The sequence below is a fragment of the Chlorocebus sabaeus genome, chromosome 13, assembly GCF_047675955.1.
Source record: "Chlorocebus sabaeus isolate Y175 chromosome 13, mChlSab1.0.hap1, whole genome shotgun sequence".
In the NCBI taxonomy this organism is placed as follows: domain Eukaryota; kingdom Metazoa; phylum Chordata; class Mammalia; order Primates; family Cercopithecidae; genus Chlorocebus; species Chlorocebus sabaeus.
Genome location: NC_132916.1, coordinates 96,054,329 through 96,080,568, shown reverse-complemented (window position 1 = coordinate 96,080,568; position 26,240 = coordinate 96,054,329). Strand labels below are relative to the sequence as shown.

Sequence of the window (26,240 nt, the reverse complement as noted above, 5' to 3'; positions counted from 1 at the left end):
AGACTATTATTTTATGGGGTTTTTAATATCATTATTTTATATTTTATTGAGAGAAGTGTGTGGTAACCAAGGATGTATTTTATTCATGATTAGCAAGGATATAAAATGTACTCTTGTGCCTGCAGACCTAAATGATGTAATAGCTGAAAATGTTTGCAAAGTATACAGTTCAAAATAAAATAAAGCTGTAAGTCAAATAGTGCTAGAAGGCTTTAAACAAAAATCTAGCAATTTTCTGTCCCTCAGACTTCGAGGCTATGAAAATGCTTTTTTTTTTTTTTGAGACGGAGTCTTGCTTTGTTGCCCAGTCTGGGGTGCAGTGGCTGGATCTCAGCTCACTGCAAGCTCCACCTCCCGGGTTTACGCCATTCTCCTGCCTCAGCCTCCTGAGTAGCTGGGACTACAGGCGCCTGCCACCTCGCCCTTCTAGTTTTTTGTATTTTTTAGTAGAGACGGGGTTTCACCATGTTAGCCAGGATGGTCTCGATCTCCTGACCTCGTGATCCACCCATCTCAGCCTCCCAAAGTGCTGGGATTACAGGCTTGAGCCACCGCGCTCGGCCGAAAATGCTTTTCGGGTTTTAGGGTAAATGCTTTTAGGGTTTAATGGTAGTTTCTGGGTACAGAATTCTAGGTTGGAAAGGATTTTGATGATATTGATTCAGTGTCCCTTAGTTTTCAGTGCTACAATTGAGATGTCTAATGCCGTTTTCTTTGATTGTTTATATGTTTTTGTCAGTTTTTTCTATGACAAATTTTAATCTCTTATTCATATATGTATTCATCACATCTTTTGGTGAATTAGTCTGGTACGAGCTATTTTTCATTCATAGTGCTGAGTGCTCAGTATGCCTTTTAAGAAATTCTGTGATTGCTGATTACGTGTGTTCTTATATTATTTTTCCTGAAAATTTTCTCCCTACTTTTTCCTTGCTCCCTTTCTCTTGAGTGCCTATTAATTTGGATATTGGATTTCTTACATTGATTTTCTAATACTTTAGTCTTTTTTTCTAATGTCCTCCTATTTGATTTTTCATCTTTTTGAGAAAGTACAAAATCCTTTCAATGAATTTTTGCCCTTTTCTCTCCATTTCTTGCTATGTGATTCTTTTTAATAATATCGTATTTCCACTAAAGAAATATAAGATCTTAACTAAAGATATTAAATATGATTTATTTGAAGTTTTCTTCTGTTACTGTGTTGTTCCTGTTTTCACTGATTTTTTTTTTTCACTTTGTTTTGGTTGTTTTTCTCAGGTGGGGTGGGCTTTCCTTAGATGTATGTTGATCCTTGTCTTTTGTTCATGTAAGAGGTGAGACTAGGAAGCTCACTAGAAGCTGTGTATGTGTCTTATATGAATGCAGGCTTGTTTCCCTGTGGGATGACTCAGTAGCCTGTTAGCATTCTCATTGCAAATATTGATAGTAGTATCTTTTCTCAGTAGGTCTTTTCTCTGGAAAGATGGTTTAATCTTTCCAAAGTAGGAGAATGGCCGTTGAGTCTCCTACTTTGGGAAACTGCCTGGCTATTGGAGTTCTGGACCTGTAGGGTGAGGGAAATGGAAGGTCTCACTCTCTAGCATGCAGATTTTCACTTCCTATCCCTGTTTTCAGTCTCTCTTCAGTGCCCATGTGTATACGTGTTTTTTGCTTCCCTGAAGTCATGTTTATTAATAATGTATTAATATCTTCTAGCTCCTTCGAGGAGAGTGAGGCATCCTGGGATCTAACTGCTGCTTATACAGACTTTCAAACAATTTTTCTGTTTTCTGCTTTTGCCCACTCACCGTATCTTCACAATAGATGATGCCTCCAGTTCCTGACCTTTTCTGGAGCCCTACAGCTTGCTTCTTGTTGATAGTACTTCTGCAGACATAGAGTTTTGACCATTCTCTTTTTCCTAAGGTCTTTCACCATTTCTCTTCCCACTTGCTGCTTATTTTGTGGTTCAGGCCTTTAGATTGAATCTCCCAGCTCTATTTTGAAAATCTTTGTTGTTTTGTTGACTTATTGAGAAAAAGGAGGTAGAGACATCTTTGTTCTATCATCATAAAATCAGAAATGTTCAGTGCTGTTTGAATAGAGGAATATATTGAATGAATAAAATAATAGAATGTAAAATACAGTTAACCTGACTCACCTTATTTTTATCTTTTTATGACTTCTAGCTCTCTATGTATCTTTGCCCTTTGGAGTCTGTGGAAATTTTTTCAAGTAGACTCTCTGGGAGCTGGCTAGAGGTTTATATTGTTTATTGATTAGACTGTGCCAGGTAAATGGCATCTTCTCTGCTTGAACAGTGTTAGTCCTGTGGTGGTGGTCACGACAGTTGTTGGCGTACGCACTGTCATCATAGTCTGTTCTGGCGAGAGTTTTGAGACAGTGTCGGCTCTTATCAAGGTTAGGTAAATTTGACTTTGACACAAGCATTAGAGGGCAACTAACCACAGGCCTTGTTCATCTCACCTGCTTCTGTACACCTTGCTTTACCTAGTGATAGTTTCTGACTGGTCTCATCTGGTTGGTTAACCTGTGGAAACCTACCACATTGCGAGTGACATGATCCAGAAAGCTTGTACATTCTTATTCTGTTTCCTGGAATTAGAAATTTATTACTTTATTTTAACCTGGATAAGCCAGGCATGTGAGACATAGAGTAAACAGCTGCTAAGCTACTTGGTAACCAGTGTGGACAATTGCCCTCTTTCTCATTTAGCAGTTGAATATCTTGCCTTTTGGAAGGAGTTCCCCACTGAATGGAATCTCCCTGGCATGACCAGTTTTTTCTACCCCAGAATTTGAACATTGAGGGGATGATGTAGAAATACAGGGTCAGTTGGAGGTTGGTTGTGGCAGTGGGTGTCCAGGGGGGATAGGGCCAACCATAGCTGTGGCTGGTGTCGTTATGGAGCTGATCTGGGGTGTGGCATGAGTGTATTCTTGGCTACCCAGACAGAGAAATTCCTTCTGTTTTCTGAACTGGTCCTCTAGTTTTGACGTGGAGTCTTGCCAACTCCCTATGATACCTCCATAATTCCTTTCCCTCACAGTTGCTAGTGTCTTTCTCAGTTATTTGCATCAAGAACTCAAACTGGCACAACTTATTCCTGTTGATTCCCTGGAGTGGAATCAATTCTTACTGCGAGCAGGATTCTTCTTTCTCTGAGAATGTGGGTGACGAGATTCTAAAGGTAAAGGATCCAACACTTTGGCTTTTATGATGACTTGTAGTGTCTGATTTGGATTTTAGAAAGCTCTGGGCCTCATGGCCAAGGTTTTAACCCTTTGTTCTCTCTCTGTGGAACTGGCATTTGTGCAATTCATCAGAAATGAAAACTTACCCACTTACACTAAAGGAAAGTACCTACTCCCCTTTCATTTCTTTTCTCTCTCTATTCAGCAAACAGATGATTTGGATTTCTTTATATATTTTTATTATTTTTAAAATTTTCTTTATTGTGATAAAAACATATAACACCTACTATCTTAAGCACTTTTAAGTGTACAGTTCAGTAGTATTAAATATATTTACATTGTTGTGAAACAGATCCCTAGAACTTTTTCATCTTGCAGATCTGAAACTCTATATCCATTAAACAACTCCCCTTTGCCCCCTTCCTCAGCTCCTGGTGACCACTATTCTACTTTCTCTATATAATAAAGTATCTACTTTAGATAGTTCCACTAAGTGGAATCACACATTACTTGTCTTTTTGCAACTGGCTTCTTTCACTTGGCATAATATCTTCAAGGTTCATCCATGTTCTAGCATGTGACAAGATTTCCTTCCTTATCAAGACAGCATAGTATTCCATTGCATATATTTGCCACATTTTGTTTATTTATTCATCCATTGATGGACATTTGGATTACATTCACCTCTTGGCTATTGTGAATAGTGCTGCTATGAACATGGGTGTGCAGATATCTCTTTGAAACTCTGTTTTCAGTTCTTTTAATTTTTAAAATTATTTTATATTTCTTTTATTTTAGATACAGGGAGTACATGTACAGGTGTGTTACATGGGTTTATTTCACTAAGATAGTGAGCATAGTACCCAACAGGTAGTTTTTTGATCCATATCCGCTTCCCTTCCCACTCTAGTAGTTTGCAGTGTCAATTGTTCGCATTTTATGTCCATGGGTCTTCAATGTTCAGCTCCCATTTGTATGTGAGAACATGCAGTATTTGGTTTTCTGTTGGCCATTCTCACTGATGTGAGATGGTATCTCATTGTGATTTTGATTTACATTTCTCTGATGATTAGTGATGATGAACATTTTTTCGTGGTTTTTTTTTTTTTTTTTTTAAATTTATTTATTATTATTAAACTTCAAGTTGTAGGGTACATGTGCACAACGTGCAGGTTTGCTACATATGTATACTTGTGCCATGTTGGTGTGCTGCACCCATCAACTCGTCATTTACATCAGGTATAACTCCCAGTGCAATCCCTCCCCCCTCCCCCCTCCCCATGATAGGCCCCGGTGTGTGATGTTCCCCTTCCCGAGTCCAAGTGATCTCATTGTTCAGTTCCCACCTACGAGTGAGAACATGCGGTGTTTGGTTTTCTGTTCTTGTGATAGTTTGCTAAGAATGATGGTTTCCAGCTGCATCCATGTCCCTACAAAGGACACAAACTCATCCTTTTTTATGGCTGCATAGTATTCCATGGTGTATATGTGCCACATTTTCTTAATCCAATCTGTCACTGATGGACATTTGGGTTGATTCCAAGTCTTTGCTATTGTGAATAGTGCCGCAATAAGCATACGTGTGCATGTGTCCTTATAGCAGCATAATTTATAATCCTTTGGGTATATACCCAGTAATGGGATGGCTGGGTCATATGGTACATCTAGTTCTAGATCCTTGAGGAATCGCCATACTGTTTTCCATAATGGTTGAACTAGTTTACACTCCCACATCTTTTTCGTGGTTTTTTAAAATTTTTTTTAATTTTTTGGCTGCTTTTATGTCTTCTTTTGAGAAGTGTCTGTTCATGTCCTTTTAATGGGATTATTTGTTTTTTGCTTGTTGATTTAAGTTCCTTATAAATTCTGGATATTAGACCTTTGTCAGAAGCATAGTTTGTGAATATTTTCTCCCATTTGTAGGCTGTTTACTCTATTGATAGTTTCTTTTAAATATATATCTAGAAGTGAGATTGCTAGATTGTATGGTAGTTCTATTTTTAATTTTGGGAGGAATAGCCAAATTATTTTCTATAGCAATTGTACCATTTTGCCTACCAAGATTACCTACCAACATTGCAGAGAGGTTCTAACCTCTACACATCCTCACCAACACTTGTTATTTTTTGTTATTTTTAGATGGTATCTACTCTAATGAGCGTGAGGTGATAACTCATTGTGGTTTTGATTTGCATATCTCTGATGATTCGTGATGTTGAGCATCTTTTGAATGTGTTTGTTAGCCATTTGTATATTATCTTTGAAAAAGTATCTGTTCAGGTTCTTTGTTCATTTTTAAATTAGGTTATTTGATTTTTTTTGTTTTTGAGCTGTTGGTGTCCTTTATATATTTGGATATTAATCCCTTATCAGCTATCTGATTGGCAAACATTTTCCCCCACTCCATAAGTTGCCTTTTCACTCTGTTGATTGTGTCCTTTGATGAACAAAAGGTTTTAAGCTTAATGTAGTCCCGTTTGTCTGTTTTTGCTCTTGTTACTTGCACTTTTGGTATCATATCTGGGAAATCATTGTTTGCCAAATCCAATGTCATGGAGCTTTTCCCCTGTGTTTTCTTCTAGAAGTTTTATAGTTTTGGGCCTTGGGTTTATGTCTTTAATCTGTTTCGAGTTAGCTTTTGTACCTAGTGTAACATTAGGTTCTAACTTCATTCTTTTGCATATAGATACCCAGTTTTCCCAATACTGTTGAAGAGACCATCTTTTTTCTCAGTGAATGGTCTTGGTATGCTTGTCTGTTATTTGACCATATATAGAAGGGTTTATTTTGGACTCTCTGTTCTGTGCTATTAGTCTGTATGTATGTCTCTATGTAGTATCACACTGTTTGATGACTATAGCTTTGTAATATGTTTTGAAATCAGAAAGTGTAAGTCCTTTAACTTTGTTCTTTTTTGAAATTGTTTTGGCTCTTTAGGGTCCGTTGATTTGCCATATGAATTTTAGAATGAGTTTTTTTTCTATTTCTGCAAAAACTGCTGTTGAAATTTTAATAGGGATCATGTTGAATCTGTAGATTGCTTTGGGTATTATTGACATCTATAATATTATCTTCTAATCCATGAACATGGGATATCCATTTATTTGAATCTCCTTTAATTTTTTTCAGCATGTTTTGTAGTTTTCAGTGTACAAATCTTTTGCCACTTAGTTAGGTTTATTCCTATTTTATTATTTTTGATGCTGTTGTAAATGAAATTGTTTTCTTAATTTTCTTTTTCAGTTATTTATTTGCTTTATATATTGCCTCTTTGTAAATAGTTTTTTTTTTTGAGATGGAGTCTCGCTCTGTAGCCCACGCTGGAGTCCCAATAATGGGATTAGGTTCTTCATGCTTCAAAAAAGATCACAAATGCACTTAAAACATATGATCCCAAGACATTGTTCCCAAAAGTCTTACATAAACACTGCACTTGAGAACAACTGCAACTGTGTACACTTAGTTGTGCTTGGGCTATGCTTCTGAGCCTCCACAAATGGTAAGAAAATGCTAACACATCTCCTTGTCTCCTTCCATGACAAGATGATTATTATATGTGTTGCTGATAAAACCAGAGTTGGGTTTCTCAGTACCGGGGGTGCCCAAAGTCAGAGAATAAAGACTGCCCATCTGCCCAGAACATCCACTTGACTTGAAGATTTTCACCATGTTGCAAAACTTAATATTTTTAATAGCAAAACAAACACTGGTACTATAAAGACACATGCACACGTATGTTTATTGTGGCACTATTCACAATAGCAGAGACTCAGAACCAACCCAAATGTCCATCAATGATAGATTGAATTAAGAAAATATGGCACATATACACAATAGAATACTAGGGAGCCATAAAAAAGAATGAGTTCATGTCCTTTGCAGGGACATGGATGAAGCTGGAAACCATCATTCTCAGCAACATATCACAAGGACAGAAAACCAAACACCACAGGTTCTCACTCATAGGTGGGAATTGAACAATGAGATCACTTGGACACAGGGTGGAGAACATCACATACCAGAGCCTGTTGGGGGGTAGGGGGCTAGGGGAGGGATAGCAGTAGGAGAAATATGTAATGTAAATGATGAGTTGATGGGTGCAGCAAACCAATATGGCACACGTATACCTATGTAACAAACCTGCACATGTGCCCTAGAACTTAAAGTATAATAACAATAAAAAAAACTGGTATATTATAGGTAAAGATGTCTCATTTCCATTAAGTTTTAAGATTAAATGAAGGTTCAAAGGAATTTCACATTTGTGGGGCCTGCTTCAAAATCTGTGCTTCAATCCTCTAGATCAGGGATCAAGCCACCTGGTAAATATTTTAGACTTTGAGGGCCACGTAGTTCTCTGTTGCATATTCTTTTCTGTTTTGGTTTTTGTTAGTTGCTTTTATTTTGTTTTCCAACCTTTACAAATGCAAACATCCTTCCTTTTTTTTTTTTGAGATGGAGTATTGCTTTGTTGCCCAGGCTGGAGTGCAGTGGCACAATCACCACTCACTGCAGCCAGGTTCAAGCAGTTTTCCTGCCTCAGCCTCTCGAGTAGCTGGGACTGCAGGCACACGCCACCATGCCTGGCTAATTTTTGTATATTTGGTAGAGATGGGGTTTCACCATGTTGAGCAGGATGGTCTTGATATCCTGACCTTGTGATCCACCCGCCTCAGCCTCCCAAAGTGCTGGGATTACAGTCATGAGCCACCGCGCCTGGCCGTAAACATCCTTCTTAGCTCACAGTCCCTTCCACCGTCTGCCCCTGCTTTGGACATTCCATTCACATTTCCCTCTGCCTTTTGGAGTTCCTTAGTGGATATATTTGAGAAACACTGGATTGGCTGTTTCCCAGGTCTCTGTCCTGACAATTGAGTGTGTCATCTGGTAGAATGGAGTAGAACAAAACAATGGACAGAAATTTTGACCTACCTCGTAGCCTGTCTGCAGTAATAACGTGTTACTAGAGTTCTGTTTAGAATCAGTGAGAAGAAAAAAAAGCAAAAGTCCAAAATTGTAACTATTATCCACAGGAGATTGTGCTCTAGTTTGAAGATATGGATGTTATTTATTTAGGGCTAATGGCTACATCTACTATATGATACTTAAGGGAAAGCCCTAAAAAATCACCCTACACTGATCTTCCTTACCTCATATACCCAGTTGATTACCAAATCCTATGATTTTTACAGCCTCCATAATTCTGCCGTTTTTCTCTCAAAGCTCAATCCAAAGGTGTGTTGTTATTACACTTTCTGTAATTAACTAGGACTCTGGTTATTAGTTCCTCTCCCCCATGCCCAGCAAACTTGTGCCTTATTATTGCTATTATGATAGTTACAGGTTTTTTTCATGTCTTTGCCTTCAGTTGGTTTCCAAGCACCATGTGCTCACCTTTACCCTATTTATCTTAGTATGTGGTATCCATTAGATTGCTAGGAACACAGAACATATCTAACAAACATGGTTATATGAATGGGTAAATACCTACACAGGTGTTTTCAGCTCAGGAGGTAGCCAACCATTCTGCTGGGACATGCCTTGTCAAGGTTCTGAGCATTTGCAGTATGTAGTTTGAAGTCCGTTAAGCCAGACTGTGCTGCATTCTCATTTTATTAATAAAGTTCAAAGCCAGATTGTTAAAAGCAATCTTCATGAATCTACTTTTAAAATTTTACGATGAAATCCGTTTAGAAAACTAACTCTGTTAGAAGCTCACCTATCCTACAGGTAGCATTTTCTTAGGAACATTTATCTGCATTTGAAAATCTGTATTCCAAGGCCTTCTGTCTAAAAGATCAGTTATCTAATCAAGGAGAATCTTCTCCATCAGATTTTTTTTTTTGTTTGTTTTTGTTTTTGTTTTTGTTTTTTTTTTGAGACGGAGTCTGGCTCTGTCACCCAGGCTGGAGTGCAGTGGCGGGATCTCTGCTCACCGCAAGCTCCGCCTCCCGGGTTCACGCCATTCTCCTGCCTCAGCCTCCGGAGTAGCTGGGACTACAGGCGCCCGCCACCTCGCCCGGCTAGTTTTTTTTGTACTTTTTAGTAGAGACGGGGTTTCACCGTGTTAGCCAGGATGGTCTCGATCTCCTGACCTCGTGATCCGCCCGTCTCGGCCTCCCAAAGTGCTGGGATTACAGGCTTGAGCCACCGCGCCCGGCCTCCATTAGATGTTTTCCTGTAAATATTCCTATGTGGCAACTTTCCAGATACCAGGAGGGGAAAGTTGAGTAGTAGAGAGGGTGTGATACAAATTCCCCTTTATGGTTGATTGCTGGTCAGCTGCGTGCCCGGAAGCACAGCGATGTAATTAGATATTCTCTGCTGTTTTATCTTTTCGGTATAACTCTAGCTTTTATTCTTCCGTCTATAAATGTTTAATCTCCCATTTTCACCTTCCTGAGTTGTTTGCCTTAATATTCTACAGTGATGAATTCCTGGGATGTGACTTTCATAAAAATGATGACTTGTGCTGTGAATACTGAAAGCTTTCATCCAGACAGTTTGAGGCCTCCCCAGTTGCATGGCTAGCGGTATATCTTAACTAATATCCAAACTGGTGGTTTTCTTTCTGTTTCAAATTCTCTCTCTTTCTGAGCCTTATGCAATTGGAGTTAATGAAGAGAGAACAAAACTGTTAAGACAATCAGGACTTGTTAATATCAATGTCAAGAGAAAGGGTCGAAAGTGAAAAGTTGGTTTTCCTCTGCTCTTCTTTAATGCAGCTTCGCTCATTTCCCCAACATGTAGCCTTTTCATGAGGCTCGCTTTGTCATTTTTCTAAGTTATTGCCATTCATGTATTAATATCTCTATCCCTTGATTTTAAATATTGGATAGTATTTACTTTTTCCTTTGAAAGTTGAAGAGAAATTGACATTCTTATAACTTCTCTCATTTCTCCCCCATTTTGATATATGAATACGCATACACACATGAATTGCTAAAGTATATGTCACACTGTCTTCTGTAACTATAATGATTATGTAAATGTATATGTATATTGTTATAATTATATAAATACTATTCCCTACAGAACTGCTTAGTGTGAGCAGCCATAGATAGAGGAGGGTATGTAATCTTATGTTACTAAATCCCTGTGGCTTAAGGGAGAATGACACAAATGTCAATATCCAAGGGAATCTCTTAATACATTTTAACCTTTTCATTTCTTCCACTTCACATTTGTCTGGGAAGCCTATGAGAGAAATAACTTTTCCTTCTTGTATTTTTTTTTTTTAATTTGCATGGACTATGTCCTGAAAATAATTTTGTTAACATAGTGTGCCTACCTAGTAAACCTTCTGAATGCTTTAATTTTTTGTAAGTCTTTCATTCTTAATTGATCATTTTGTTTAATATGAAAGACTAGATTTAAAACCAAGTTCCCCCAGGAAGCGTTATTCCATTTTCCATATTCTTTGTATTGATTGGAAGACTTCATGTCTGCTAAATTAGATTCTTAAAGGTAGGTTGTTTTGCTTCTCTTTTAGAGAAGGTTTTAGGGTTTTCTTGGAGCTCTAGAATTTCATCAGTATGTGCCTTTAAAAAAAATTCTGCTCAGCAATTAATAGGACTGCTCAATCTGAAAATTAATGTCTTTTTTTCACTGGAGAGCAAGTTCTGTTATTTCTTTGCCCCCTTTTCCCCCCTCACTTCCATTGTCTTTCCTTTTCATCTTCAGGATCTTTTTCCTTTTGGATGAAGTTTTACCCTTATGTTCTGACTTTCAATACTCATGACTTACCTAATAATTTCCATCTCTTGGTCTTGATATTCTACATTCTGAGAGGTATTTGTAACTTTTATCTTCTAGATCTCTAGCCTGGTTTTTAGCTCTATGCTATCCTGCTTTTTATTCTTTTTATCTACTTTCTAATTTGGCAATCAAACTTAATTTTCAGGAGCTCTTTTGTTTCTTACTCCTTTAAAAATAGTGGCTTGTTCTTGTTTTGTGGATGCAGCATTTTCTTTAATCTCTCCAAGGATATTAGTTAGAAAGCATTTTTTTTTTTAAGTTTTGTATATTCTGTAAGTTATCTCTGTGTTCTCCAGCGCTAGTTCTAGTTGTTGGTTTTTCTCTTTCTTAGGAGCCCGCTTGGCTTCCCCCAGTAACTCACAGGCCTGCTTTCCTTTGAGTAGGAAGGTTAAATAAGACTGTGAAAGAGAGTGGGGGCAGCACGAAGCAGACTGGAACTCCTCAGGTGCCCATGAAAGAGCCACACCCAGGCAGCAATGGACTTCAGTGCGTGTCCGTCCAGGGTGAACTTCCTTTCCATTTTTCCCTTTCTGTGTCTGATGGGGGGTCCAGGGTAACCACAGACTCTGCTGGCCTCTCTCAGGTCCCTGAAGCCTCACCAGGAGTTTTCAGCACATAGGCAGCGAGTGTTCTTTGGAGAGCACTTCTCTGGAGCTCTGGCCACACTGGGAAAAAAAACTGTCTAAGCGGTTACAAATGTACTTCTTTTTACATTGATTGCCCCGCTGTAGTCTGCTCCAGATTGTTGTGTTCATTGTCTCAGGCTTGTGACTGCTGTGTAGGCTCCTTGGGAAGGACTGTTCTTCTGTTGGTTTGGGCTGTGGTTCCCCCTGCTGTGTTTTCTCTGTTTGGTTGCATTTTATATATTCTGGGTATTTCTTAAAATTGTATGGCTGGTTCCTGTTCCTAGGTTTTTCCCCCTCCAGTTTAAATTGGCTCTTGGGTAAGAGGGGAAGTAGATGTATTTGCTTACTTTGTTGTCTTGAACCTGTATGGTCAGAACTATTAAACATGAATTAGGAATTTGAGATTCTCACCTTTGGGTTTGCTCATATTTTGGTATTTGGCAATAAAAATTGCCAAAATGAAGCTGTTTTAGATAACTGCATCTTATCTATCCTGCCAGAATTGGACTTGTCTACTGTTTTTTGATTTCTATAGCAAGATTTCATAAAGTATAGCACTAACAACCTTTATCCACTAAATCAAGAAATTCTGCTTAGAGGCTACCCTCCGGCTTGAAAGAGAATTTGAGAAGCAGCCGCTGTTCGTTTTAAGCAGCTGCAGCAACTCCCGTAGTCTTAAAAAATTGCTTTTTAAAAAATATTCTTCTTTTGGGTAAAACAAATTTACTTTGGCTCATTTAGAACTGATTGCTGCTACACCATTTCCTTGTTTTTGTTCCCTCCAGCCTTCTGTTTGGTTATGTCCTTGGCATGAAGAAATAATGTGGGCCTGTCACTTAATTGCGATTGTCTTAGCTGTGGGAAGCAATACAACGTATCAGAGTGGCTGCTGTGGGCTTTCTTAACTGTTCTCTCCAGAGACACTGAAAGGGCAAAGAACATTAAGGTGTTTGTCTCAGATGCTTGCTTAGTCTATAATGGTCTAATCGGAGTGCACAGATAATGTCCTTAGGTAAGCTTTGTGGAGGAATGAAACTGTTGTTAACTCTACCTCTTGTAGATTTTATCATGAGCTTAGAAATGTCTCTAACAGTGGTTTTCACTTGAACATAAACAGAAGTATAGGTGATGAGAGATTTCAAAAAAACAAAAACAAAAAACCACAACAGTTTAGGTTGCTATATTCTTAAAATTACAGCATTTAGATAAATGTTCCCTTAGTGAGTTTGAGTAGCTTGGTTATGCTATTATCTATACAGTTCAGAGATTTTTCTTTTTGTCAGCAGTTGGCATTAGAAACAAAGTGAATTTTTTGTCCTTTGTCTTAAGTGGAATGAAAATGTACCAGCTTCTGAAATGGGCAATTTTACCTTGAATATGATTTATGTGGTTATATCTTTCTGCAAAGTAAATATTTAATAATCATCATATTCTGTAATTACAAAAGGTTGATTGTCCTGAAATGTGCAATCTCAAGATGTAGATGTACACAACACTTTAGGGAGAATGCCTTAGACTATAAGGAATTCAGTGAGCCTATTTGGAAACTTTATGTGAGTTTTAAAAATACAATGCTTTCAACCTTTGTAGTAGGAATCCTAATGTATTTTTTAAATAGGTATAAGCCTGACAAGTAAAACAAATTTGATAAGACAGCAGATTTTTTTCTTTTATTTAGGAATGCTTAAGAATTTGTATCTTAATAGGAAGTAGTTTTAAGTGTTTTAATACTGTATTAATCTTAAATTATTTCACATGCAGTTTAACTTATCTCTGTCATACCTACTTTTTGCTTAAACATGACAAAGAAAATATTAATAGTTTCACTTTATATTTACATACTTTAGGATTCATTAGGCCACTCAAAAGCTTCTGAATGTTAGAAAGTAAATTTTTCACACAATTCTTTAAAACCAGTAAATAACAGAATAGAAATAGGATTTACTTGATTGTTACTAACATGATATACCTAAAACATGGCATGTCATTAATTAACAAATGCAATTCATCTATCTACATGACAGAAATTATTGGTAACGTGGTGTCTGTTGGGTACTAGTGTAACACTGACTTTTAAAAATTATTGTCTTTAAATCATTCTCTTTTTTAAGCTAATTACCAAATTTTATATTTGTCATTTGGAAGGAGTTAATTACCTTAAATAAAAATTTCTGCTCTTTTGGGTGGATCCCATTCAATTTCTGGGTAAGAAGCACCCTGCTGGCAATACTAATAGGGCACTTAGTTAAAGGTTCATAACATAAAAATAACGCTTGTAATTATTATAGGAGAAATACAGCTTAAGAGAAATTTTTCTTTTCTAAAAGTAAAAAATGTTGCCATTCTGAGATTTCTAAACATCTGACATTTCTAAATACCTTTCTTGGTGACTGAAACTTTAAGAATGGTTTCAGTTTAATATGGACAAATGGATTATTGATAATGTTACGTATTTTCTCTACATGAGAGAAAATGTTATATATACATTTTTTTTTTTTTAATTGAGACAGGGCCTTGCCCTGTTGCTCAGACTGGAGTGCAGTGGTGCAATTCTAGCTCACTGCAGCCTCAAAATCTGTCTATTTTATAGGTGTTGTTTTGTATATATGAAACTTGCATGTGAGAATTTACCTTATTTCCGATTTCGTGATTTGGGGCATTGGGGTCATTTTAAGATTAAGGTTTTTAATTATAAACACTGAAACCTGAAATATAAACGTTAAGTCTCACTGTACCTTGCCTTTTGCTCTTTTACATGCACGATATTTTCGTGTTACCACTTAAATCTTCTGAAAGTAGAATTCATACTACATTGATAGAGATTGACTGAGGCATTGCTTCTTATGTTTTCTGTTTCAGATTTCATGAACTTTTCATTCCTGCATTTCACACTGACATTAGAGTTGTTTGTTTTTGTTTTGTTTTGACACAGTTCCTCCCTCACTCTGTCACCTATGCAGGCTGGAGTGCACTGGTGTGATCATTGCTCACTGCATGTAGCCTTGAACTCCAGGGCTCAGTTGGTCCTCTCACCTCAGCCTCCCAAGTAGCGGGGGCTGCAGGCACATGCTGCCATCCCTGGCTAATTTTTTAATTTTTTGTAGTGATGGGGTCTCACTGTGTTGCCCAGGCTGGTCTCAAACCCCTGGCCTCAAACAATCCTCACACCTCAGCCTCCTAAAGCTCTGGGATTACAGGTGTGAGCCACCCCAAATGACCATGTAAAAGATTTTTAATCACACAGAGACAGATGGTAGCCTTTTAAAACAAAAACAGGGACAGCATTTTGATGACCAAGTTACTAGCCCTCAATTTTTTCTTCTCATTAATATCTCTTCCCTTACCTATTCAGTTAAACAAGACGGGGCAATTTCCAAATAAATATCTCTAGGAACAGGAATACCTAGGCTGGGCTTTATACCTGGACACAGCTAACGGTCCGTTTAGGAGCAACTCTACTGGATTCTCCTTTGTTTTGTAGAATTCTGGAGTACCAAGGGATTTCACTAGTATTCTGATACAGAAAGAAAGAAAGTCTGAGAAGGTTAAATGAGTTGATCAAGGTCATAGATAATTCATGGTGGTTTGCTGGATATCACATCCACGGTTGACTAAACATACACACCACTCAGTTTTCCAGAAATGAATCTGTGGTTGCATCAGACAGTGGTTGGTGCAGTAGAAGTATAAGACCCCTCTTGACTGGGCGTGGTGGCTCATGCCCGTCATCTCAGCACTTTGGGAGGCCGAGGCAGGAAGATTGCTTGAGCCCTGGAGTTCAAGATCAGCCTGGGCAACATAATGATACCTCATCTCTACAGAGAGGTGATCTTTTTGTAGAGGAGGTTTTCTCTAAAAAGAGGGATTATCTCTACAATAATTTCTCTCATGTACATAGATGAATTTTTTGATTTTTTTCTACAGAAATTGAAAAAATAGCTGGGTATGGTGGTACATACCTGTGGTCCCAGCTACTTGGGAGGCTGAGATGGGAGGATCACCTGAGCCCAGGAGGTGGAAGCTGTGGTGAGCTGTGAACACACCATTGCACTCCAGTCTGGGTGACAGAGTGAGACCTTATCTCAACAACAACAAAAAAGATCCTTCTGCTCCCCAAACCTGATGAATTAGAGCCAGGCCATATAGGGCCTTTCACATTACATTAAGGATGTTAGTCTGTATCTTACAAGGAGTGAGAAGTCTCAAAGGAAAGGATTTAAGCAGAGGGTGAGATCAAATCTGTTTTTATAAAAATCAGCCTGTCCTCACTTTCAGAGAATGATGGGGTGGAAATAGTGAGATTAGACAAAGGTTGATAAGTTGGGGTGCTGTTGCAGAAGTCTAGCTTAGATCAGGTTGGTAGAGACCAATGTGGAAAAATTGAGAGGCTTAAGGGACATATAAACTAGTGGTTGAGGGAAGAAAGGAGTCCTGTGATGTGTTGATATCTGAGTTACAGGGCCCTGTAAATAGTGGTGCCATTTTCTGAGACGTCCAGTTTGTGGAGTGGAAGATCATGAACTGTGGTTTAGACCTGTTGTGTTTAAGAGTCTGTGAACAGTTAGTGGCTTTTATGGAACCAGAGCTCAGAAGAGAGGTCAGGGCAAGAGATGTGAATTTAATCAGGGCTATGGCTATGAATGAGCTTCCCCAGGGAAAGGCTTTCAGCTGAGTAGAGGCTGAATATGGTTTAGAGAGAACAGGTATACTAAGTTACATACAGTGGATATCTTAAAGGATGGAACAAATCTAGCTGTAATTTAGCCCTCTTCCTCATCTTACCACATTCAGTATAGTCAACAAATTGTCAGGTAGAGAAAGTATGTTTTGAACAGAATTATTTCTTGAACTCCCATGAGGGAATTATTACTCAACTCTTTGGAAATAGCTTCATTACAAAGAATGTAAAATTTTCAGTCCATGAGATTTTGCCTGTATTTCATGTCAAACTTTGACCTGTTTTTGTGGCATAGTTAGGATCATATTTTGTCTTGTAAGAAATTACAAATTTTCTTACAAATTCCATGAAATCTCTACATCCTAGAGCCATTAGGAGCCCCCAATTGCTCAGTGTCTCATGTAGTTTCTCAAATATTACATGTTGAAATTGAACTCCAGCCTTCCCTTCAAATTTTTTTTCTCGTCTTTTTCATCAAGCCAGAAAGTTCAGAGCCATTTTAATTCTTATTTCTCCCTAATCACCCCCATGAAATCCACAACCAAGGATGATCATTTCTACCCCCAAAACGTATCTGCAGCCCGTCTGCTGCCCTCTGCCATCACCCCGGCTGCCATCATTGCTTACTGCAATTGCCAAAGTACTCCCTTTTTTCCCCTGCTTTCCTTTTTGCTGCCCTTTTTCTGAGCCATTCTCCACACAGTTATTTAGGTATTTTCTTAAAAGAAACTAGATCATTTGCTCCCTTGCTCAAAACCCTTATAAGATTTCTTTTGGTACTTAAGATAAAATTCAAGATCATTTTCTTGGTTTACAAAGCCCAGTGTATGTTGATCCCTGTCCACCCTGCCAGCTTTGTGCTTCACTAGTGCTGTTCCCTGCCTAAGAATGCCCCCGTCCCAGTCCTTCACTTGGCTAACTCTATGCATCCTTCAGATGTAAGCTTAAATGCCAGTTTTCAAAAAAGACTTGGCCAAATCTCTCTTTTCAGACATGTTGCTCCTTCTTGGCTTGGTCAAGGAAGGCCTTTCTTTAGAGCTGATCCTAAATGACAGAAGGAGCAGCCCGTGAAAAGCCTGAGGCTCCTGCCTTCCAAACCAGGAGACTCAATTACTAAAGCTTTTGGAGAAGAGGATGTGTACACAGAACCAAATAATTCAAAGATTTTTTAATCAGACAAGGCGTGCGTTGCAGAAAGCGAATCTCTACAAGTTTAGATGCCGTTGGCTTGGCTTAACAATGGATTCATTAGCGCTCAGTGACTCCAGCACACGTGGTGCCCCATACTTGGTTTCCTTTTGGACAGGTTCACGGTCAGTGAAACATGAACCCAAATATCAGTTCTCTCACTTATTAGCTGTCAATCTTGGACAACATATTTCTTTGCCTTGAGCCAGTCTCTAACCTGGCAGCCTGTGGTGAAGATTAAATAACATAACGTTTATAAGACACTTAGCACAAAGCAAATGCCTAAATGACTGTGATCATCATTTGCTTACATTATTTATCCTTAGGATAAAGTTACCAAATTACCAAATTTTAAGACTGCTTTACCTATGATAAATGCAAACTTTTGAAAAGAAACAGTTGAACACATTGACCAGAATTCCTTGATGCCTTCTTGTGAAGGTAGGAAGAGAAAAATGATTCTATGTTTGAGGCGAAGGTAAATATTATAGAGAATATAGTTTCCTTTAGTTTTTATTTGATCTTTTTATTCCCTCTAAGGAGATGGTCTCAAAGAATGTGGAAAACTTCAGAAGCAGAATAAGACACACTTTCATTGACACATGGAGACCTTTACAGCTTTGTTTACCCAGTGATTTTTTTCAAAGCCCTAGATAACAAAATATCAAGAGTGGAATTGGGAGGCAGTCTTCCATACTGAAGACCTAGAGTAAAATCTTAGGTCAGAGTGATTCCACACAGACAAATGTTAGTTTGGCCCACAAAGGAAAAGGAGTGTGTTCCTATTTCATTTCTGTCATCAAATGTTTTACATTTTAATCTGTCATAGGTTTTGGATTAAAAACTTGTTACATTCTTCATCATACTAAAATAAATTTTTATGCGCAAGCAGACTAATTCAGCAGATTTATTTAGCTTTTCCCTGATCTGGACGGAACAATGGTACGTTTTTTACTTCCATAAAGAATTTGTCCAAAGCACCAAATATAAAGATAAGTGTTTGCTTTCGTTGGTTTATTTTCTCCTTCCCTTTTTTTCTAGGATTATGACAGTTTTTTTGAATCCAAGGAAAGCAACACAGTCTTTTCATTTTTAGGCCTGAAACCACGGTTGGCATCAAAGGTAGGTAAATCTTTTCTTAATCTTGTTTTAGAATTCATCTCTTTTGAGTTGTTCTTAGAGATGTAGAGTGATAGTATTAGAGGAATGCATATATAGTTTCTTAGATTTGGGGGTTTTGCTTCCTCTCATGTGTAATTCAAGACTACCCAGTGTTAAAACAAACAACAGAGGCTAGTTTTGGTTTTTTTTTCCCCCAATTTTTCAGTCATTGCTATAAATAAGAATATTACCTTATTTCTAATTTATACCCCATTCCTCCAAGAAGTTAAGGTAGCAAAAACTAGTAGGTGCTTTCTGTTTAAAATTGCAATTTTTTTACTGTACATTTTTTGGAATAGCAGACTCAGAGTCTATTTAAAGGTGTTCTAAATTTACTCTCATTGGAGAAGAGATGGTCTATAATAATAAATGGTCAACCTTGAAAAAATCTTCAATTCCTTAATCAAAATATTTTGAAGCCACTTTATTAAGTCATATGTCTTAGAAAACATAAAGAAGCCAGTATTTTCTCATGTTTAGAACCAGAAATGATGTGTGTTATCACAACTTTATTAAGCTTGTAGATTCACTTTCAAAATAAGAAAAAACATTTCTTTATTAAGGTACTATTTTGATATTATTTCTTCTTTTAAAACACACATTTTAAAATTCTTTCTGATTATGAAAGTAGCCTAGATTCATTTTTTTAAATTGGGAAAATATTAAAAAAGGGTAAAATAAAGAATTAAAATCATCTCCCAGAGCTAACCACATTGACATTTTTGTGTATTTCCTTGCAGTCTTTATATACATAGTAATTGAGGTTTTGAGTGTTTCAAATTGAGACTGACTTCTAATATGTCTATTTTTAACACAACTGAAATAAAAGTACCTTCCCTAGAACTTCGATGTCTGAAACTAATAGGTCTTTTGAGGCTACCCAGGATTTGTACCATCTCTGGCATACCTGTAGGAGGAAGGCAGGGACCCTCAATAACATAAATTATACACCAGCATCTGCAGTGCATAGCCAATGTGAAATCTTGCTTTGTTTTTACACCAGTAAGTCCACAGATGGTTGTGGGTGGTTTCCATGCACATGTTTTAAGCAGAGGCAAAACCCACACATACCATATTTAAAGGTTCTTAAAACTATTTTTATAAAGATGAAACATTTGAATACTTGTTAGGAAAATTAGAGTGTTTTTATAACATATTTCATCCAAAGATATTAAAAGTCCAGATTTATCTTCAAAGAACTGTAAAAAACTAGGATGGGGTAGTCTAATGGATACATAAATCCAGTGGGCATCATTGTCTATGCAAAACCTTTTAAAAAATATTGTTTGTTCCCATTTTCCCCAAATATGGAAATTCTTTAGAGACTGTGGGCTGACTTTTTTATTTTTCAAAGAAATGTATTTTCTCACTAGTTTCTCAGGAAACCTATGGTCTATGAAATATACATTCTCACATGGTTTGTGGCCATAGTACTAAAGTTGATCTTGGTGTCACTGAAGTTAACTTGATTTCAGGGGACCATCCCAAAGGTAGTGAGGACCCTGGACACCACCCCCATTCAGCCCACCATTTTCAGGGACCTAAATCAGTTGTACCTGGGCAGGAGTATCTGGGACCAGAGTAGATGTCCATAGCACAAGGTCTGTGCCACTCTCCATGAACCATTTAGGGCTTTAAAGGTTAATAGCAATTCATACTTCATCGTTGTATGAGAGAAGTGAAAATATCTTCAAGAACAATTTAGCATTTTCTCTCTTCTGATCTGTTATTTTTCACCTTGGTAGTGATTCATCATATAGTCTACAGTCTAAAGCTTTGAAAGAGTGTTCACAGGTTTAATGTACTAAAAGATGAAAGCCCTCTTTTCTCTTTTCCTTTCCTACTCCCTGTGTAGTATACACACATAAAAAACACGGCAAGAAAGCCTATCAGGAAACATAAAGACATCATTGGCACCTATAATTGCTCTTACATGATAGGAGAGGACATTCACGGCCCCAACAGGCACAGGTGCAGTGTAGGCTCTGACTGGGCTGCCCTCCATAGTGGGAGGGGCAAAGGCAGGCTGGAGGTCTCTAGATGGTGGCCTACAGGCCACATTTGTGCTGGATATGTTATTTGTCCTGTGAAGAGTTTTTAAAAGTATGTAAATGTTAGATGGTATGGAATCCCTGGTGGGGGTGGTGGGGTGATCTCAGTTTCCCTTGTGGTTGGCTGGAGCCCACAGTGGCTGGCCCATCATGATATCCAACTAATTCTGAGAAAGGAAGGCTGTTTCACCAATAATTTATAGGTAGAAAACCATCAAAGTTAAAATTTAGTAGACCCCAAGAAGGGCCTGTCGTAGAAGATTGTATTTTCAGATCCCTAGCTTTCAGGGGTGATATCCAAAGTAGGTAACAACTGGTCCACATTGGATGCTGACCAGCCAGAGCTTGAACAGACACAGAGGCCCCCTGTGCCAGGTGTCAGCTCTTTATCCATTGGCTCAAGGAGGAGGGTGTGCAGGGGCGGCAGCTGGGAGATTGGGGCAGCGGCTCTTGACTAACAGGTATGGTCATACTAGAGTGGTTCTTCATCTTGGGTTGCTATTAACGAGCATCTCTGCAGGCCCACTGAGCAAGGTAGCCCCCACCCAGCCATCCACAGGTGGAACAGTACCTCTGAGAGGAATCTCAGTAGGTTATTGAAAACATGCAGCTTTCTTTCCACTTTTATATTTGGCAGGTCGGGTGGTGTGATTTAAATCTGGGCTCTGATGCTGAAACCCAGGATTTGCTCTTATCAGTCACATGGAGGTGATTTGTTATGATTTCCAGCATCTCTCTTCCTGACATTTAAAAAACCCCTGCCAAGGGTGAATTTTCTTGTCGATGTAATGCAATAACTGACTTTTTTTTTTTTTTTTTTTTTAAATAGGCAGAACCTTAGAGAAGAAGAGTGGAAGATGACGGAGATGCATTGTGAAGCACCCCCTGGTACTCAGCACACACATGCTTACCTAATGCATCACTGTGACAAAAGCCACACGCATTATCAGTAACTTTGCTTGCCACGGAAAAGGTGTTTTTGAAAGATGTGGATATAATGAGAATTGCATGATTGCTTTAAACCAAATCAGGTGGTGGATTTTTTTTTTTCTTATTTTATTTGCCTGCAGTTGCCTCACTCACCTGGAAATACACACCTGTTACAGGTGTACTTTCTTAATGACTGAAAGATAAATGGGTGGCACCATCAGAGAGAAAATGTTGGATCTGCCCTAGGTTATAGTAGATGCTGGAATTGCGTAAACCCACTTATCTTTAAGCTGCCTGGATTGCATCTTTGAAATTTGTCTGCCAAGTTGTTAGAATCTTTGAATCAGAAGGAAAAAAAGCAGCGCTGTTTGACAAAGGGTGTTGAAGATTTTTGCTGCAGAATCACTTACAAACATCACGGTTCCTGTGCTTTGTAATAACACCTGGTGAAAAAGTTAGATATACTAGATTTGTTTTAGTAATGGAAACTCTTACCCCTGTATATTATCCAAGCTCCTACAGATGTTTCCAGAAATCACTGTTGTAACATCAAGTGATCAGAACTAACTTACTGGGATGACAATAATTCCTATTTGAAATACATGCTTCTTTATTTCTTGCAAGGGGCAAGTTTCATCCAAATGCCGAAGACTGCTTGAAAGATATATTTTAAGTGGTGCACTAATTAGATAGTAAATTTATAGGAAAATTTTCTGACAAGTATCTGAAGGCATTTTCAGCTCTAGCAATTTATTTATAATACATAAGTATTCATATATTTTTTAATGCAGCTCCCCTAACAGGCAGCTGCTGCTTCTATTTTGTGAAGGGACTATATTTTTTGAGAAAGGAAAATCTCAGTTAGATATATTTTGTGAACCCTTGATTAGACATATTAAAATATACCAATATTGTAGTAAAATTTAATTTTTCCTTATGTTACTTTTCATTTGCCTCTAACTTTGCTTGCTCATATTTCTGGCCAATGTACAGCCTCATATTTTTCAGAGTAATGCAGATACTTGTTCTCATTCCGTATGTGAGCACAAGTAAGTTTTCAGAGCAACACATGTGAGAAAGAGAGTAACCCGGAATTGTACTTGTCAAGAAAAATCTATACTCCTATTGGAGTGGATGCTGATAAACATTGAACATATCTACTTCATTAGAGCAGAGGGTTTTTTTCTGCATCCTTGTTCTTATAATAGGGATGCTTAATTTTTTTTTTTAAACTAAAAGAGTTTTAAATTGCCAAACATGGGAACAGCCTTGAATAGGATAAATTTTCAGAGGACTGCCTAAAATATTTTATTCCTAGCATCCTGATTCTGGACTTTTCATTATAATCTGAGCAGGAAATTTATAAGAAATTGAAAGAGCAGAAGAATTACAGTCCTGTCACATGTGCCCAGCACTCCGCCTCATGCCTTGCTACATGTAGACTAGTCTAAAGAACTTGTTGAATGCTAAGGCTGAAATCCCAACCTGAGATTTGTAGTCCAGGATTACAACCAGAAGGAAAGTATGACAAATTTTTACTTAACTGGAGCGGACACGTGATCCACAATTTTATCTTCAAGGGAAGCTGCTGTCAAATTACGGATATTACTGGTTAGTTGTCATTAAGATCCAGGTCAGATTCCATTTGGCAAATCCCAGGGACTATCCAGGAATTTTTTTTTTAACTGGATATTGTGTCTGAGTATGTGAGTCTTCTGATAAAACTTAGAATTTCTTTTTAAGCAGTTGTAAAAATTGTCATGTTGTAATTCATTACTCAGCTAACATTTAGTCTATTCTTGCTAGTGCATGCCAAGAACCAACTTGGGAAGGTTGAGGCTTTGCAAGTTCACTGTTGGGGTTATGGGATCAATACCATACTTGCTAGACAAAGCTACCCAGATTTGTCTTATATTATAATTTTTGAGTTAACCACAGTATACCTATCGTGATTATAGTAAACAGACTAGTGGGTAGTAACGCTAAATTGCCATCACAGTTATGTACCATCTCCCCATCCCATTTTTTTTTTTTTTTTTTTTTTGATCAGCAAAGAAATACAGGAGACCAGCCTCGAGTGGTGCTGTACTTGTTAATGAGATAGGCAGCAAGCAGCACAGTGTGTGGCATTTACATGGTACCCGGGCTCCACAGAGTACCGAGATGTTGCTCTCTGGGACCACACTTAGTTCAGAGAATATGGGGTCCTTACTTGTATTCTTTTATCAGCTGATTTCAAAACATATAGTCATAATTTTCTTGTTCCTTCTTTAACTAGCTGCCTTTAGATTTTGATAATCACAGTCTTAAAATACTAGGAACAAGTGGATGGGAATTGTAGGCATAGATTTCATATCAAGGGCATTTCAAGACAGAATTTGTATTTCCTGTAGTAGGCTTGTTGGAGCAAAGGAAATGTGCTGCTAAAAATCAACTTATGCCATTTTGAAATTAGATAAAATACGGAGTGCCATCCTGCTAGGTGTGTACAGACCAGAAGAAAATTTAGTTGGGAAAATACTTGTTTTTCCAAATTCTGGTGTTTTATTACAATCAAAGAAGAGAGAAAAGCAAGGTATTTTTTCCCCTCAGACTCTAATATATTTTAGATTTGTTTCTGTTTTATAGATTTAATTCAACACTTCCACATAGATGTTTTTATATTACATGAATTTAATAATAAACTAAACTTATTTTTTGTCTCCTGTTATTGAAAAGTACCAAAGCTTCCTTCTGTTTTGTTTGTTTGATTTTACTATAGGGTTTTGCCTTTTCTAGAGATACTTTTCATTTAACAGCTTTTGTTAAGTGTCAGGCTATACTTTCCTCTGTATAATTATTGTTTTCAGATTTCAGTTTTTATGTGTTTGTCTCTTAAGGCATTGGTGAAATCTCAGATTTTATATTCAGCATAAAGGAGAATAAATTCCAGAAAGCACATATTCTGAAAATGGAGTGTTTGTTCCCTACCATTTTTCACACTTCTCTTAATTTTAGTTCTGTTTAGTTGAGAGGCTGTGATTTTACTCTTGCCTGTGAACCTCATGCATGAAAGTGGCACATTAAATTGTAAAAATACAAACAGATCGTTTGATCATTCAAGGAGCCAGGCATGAGGTCCTGCACGAAGGTATTGGGAGGACACCATAGATTCATCTCAGACAGTAATCAGGACCGAGGATGGAGTTAAATCACTCATCCCCTGAGTTGGGTGAGGTGGTTCAAATGGATGACTGTGTGATCTCCTGAGTACACTGAAGCGACAGGCTGGTGGCTGTGTTCCCCGAATTGGGTACAGAAGACAAGGGCAGAGTGGCCGTAGCCCCTATTACCTTTGTAGCAGCCACATCAGAAAGCAGAAGAAAACAGTATTTCTGAAGGCATTGTCTGAGGTTGATCTCATCACTGAACAATTTCAAGCCCTAAGCACCAAAACAGAAGGAGGGCAGAAGAAGGGATCAGAGGGAACAAGCTGTAGGTTTGCAGAAATGTGTGAAACCAAAATGATCACTGCCTACTTGTGACTCAAATCTTCAGAGTTTTCCTAGTTCTTCTAGAAATACAAGTCAGGTTTGTTTGTTCATCCTTTCTGTCAGCATGGATCAAGCCCCTAAAATGTGGTAAGTATTGTCAGAGCAGGACAATATCTCTACTCTCAAGTATGAGGGGAACAGAAACAAAGCAGCAGTTTTAGCCGGGGTTCAATGATAGAGTGGAGGTAAATTAAGAGCCTACAGGCTGTGATTCACCATTTGAAACATTATACGTATTTTTTTGTTATAAGCCATTTGAATTTTTAAAAAATTTCATACATGCAATGGAATATAGATATGTATATACACATATTATATATGCTAAAGTATAAAGAGTAATAATAATGATAATAAGCAAACCCCTGTGTGCCTACCACCCACCTTATTGCCTTTCCTTTGAGGTACCGTGTGCTCTTTCCTGAACCTATCTCTATCCCTGTCTGATAGAGGGAGCCCCTATACTGAACTTTGTGTTGACCATAGCCTTCTTGTCCTTCATTGCCTTATCTCCATGTATGTATCCTTAAAGAATAATAAATGGAATTAAACTGAATGTATTCTTCTGTCACCTCCTTTTTATGTTCATTGCCATCGGAGTTTTTTCACTGCTAAATATTATTCCATTATGAATATATTACACGTGTTCTCTTCTCCAGCTGGTGCTTATTGAACTGCATCTTTGTTTGAAATAGAAAAAGGTAATGTTGCTGTGAACATTCTTTTATGTGACTTCTGGTGTACATACTCAAGAATGGATGTATACTTGAATAGAATCGCTGGTTTGTACAATAAAAGCACATCATCAGTTTTAATAGATAAGGCCAAATTGCTTTCCAAAGTGCTAATTTATGCTCCCCACCAGTATACTAGAATTTGCAGCACTCTAGATCTTTTCCAATGTTTAAGATAATCAGAGTTGCATTTTTGCCAAGCTGGGGAGTATAAAATGTTACCTCATTGTGGTTTTATTTTGTAAATTTTTGATTATTAGTAAGTTGAACATGTTTTATTATGGGAATTCTTATTTCTTTTTCTTGGCAATCACTCTTCATGTCTTTTTGCCTACCTTCCTGTTGAGTTTTGTTTTAATGATTAATTTTTAAAGTTTCTTTATATTTAA

The 26,240-nt window shown here is 37.7% G+C and overlaps 1 protein-coding gene across 5 annotated transcripts in view; it reads left to right on the top strand.

The window, feature by feature from the left end:
* SH3BGRL2 (SH3 domain binding glutamate rich protein like 2) overlaps nucleotides 1–25,675 on the top strand; it is a 69,856-nt gene extending 44,181 nt beyond the window's left edge. For all 5 annotated transcript variants that reach the window (XM_038002187.2, XM_038002184.2, XM_073022631.1 and 2 more), the window contains 2 exons: nucleotides 18,487–18,567; nucleotides 21,487–25,675. In XM_038002187.2, the coding sequence (XP_037858115.1) occupies nucleotides 18,487–18,567; nucleotides 21,487–21,498 (93 nt within the window). In that variant the 3' untranslated portion in view covers nucleotides 21,499–25,675. The remainder of the gene's footprint in view (nucleotides 1–18,486; nucleotides 18,568–21,486) is intronic.
* The last annotated feature ends 565 nt before the right edge of the window (nucleotides 25,676–26,240 follow it).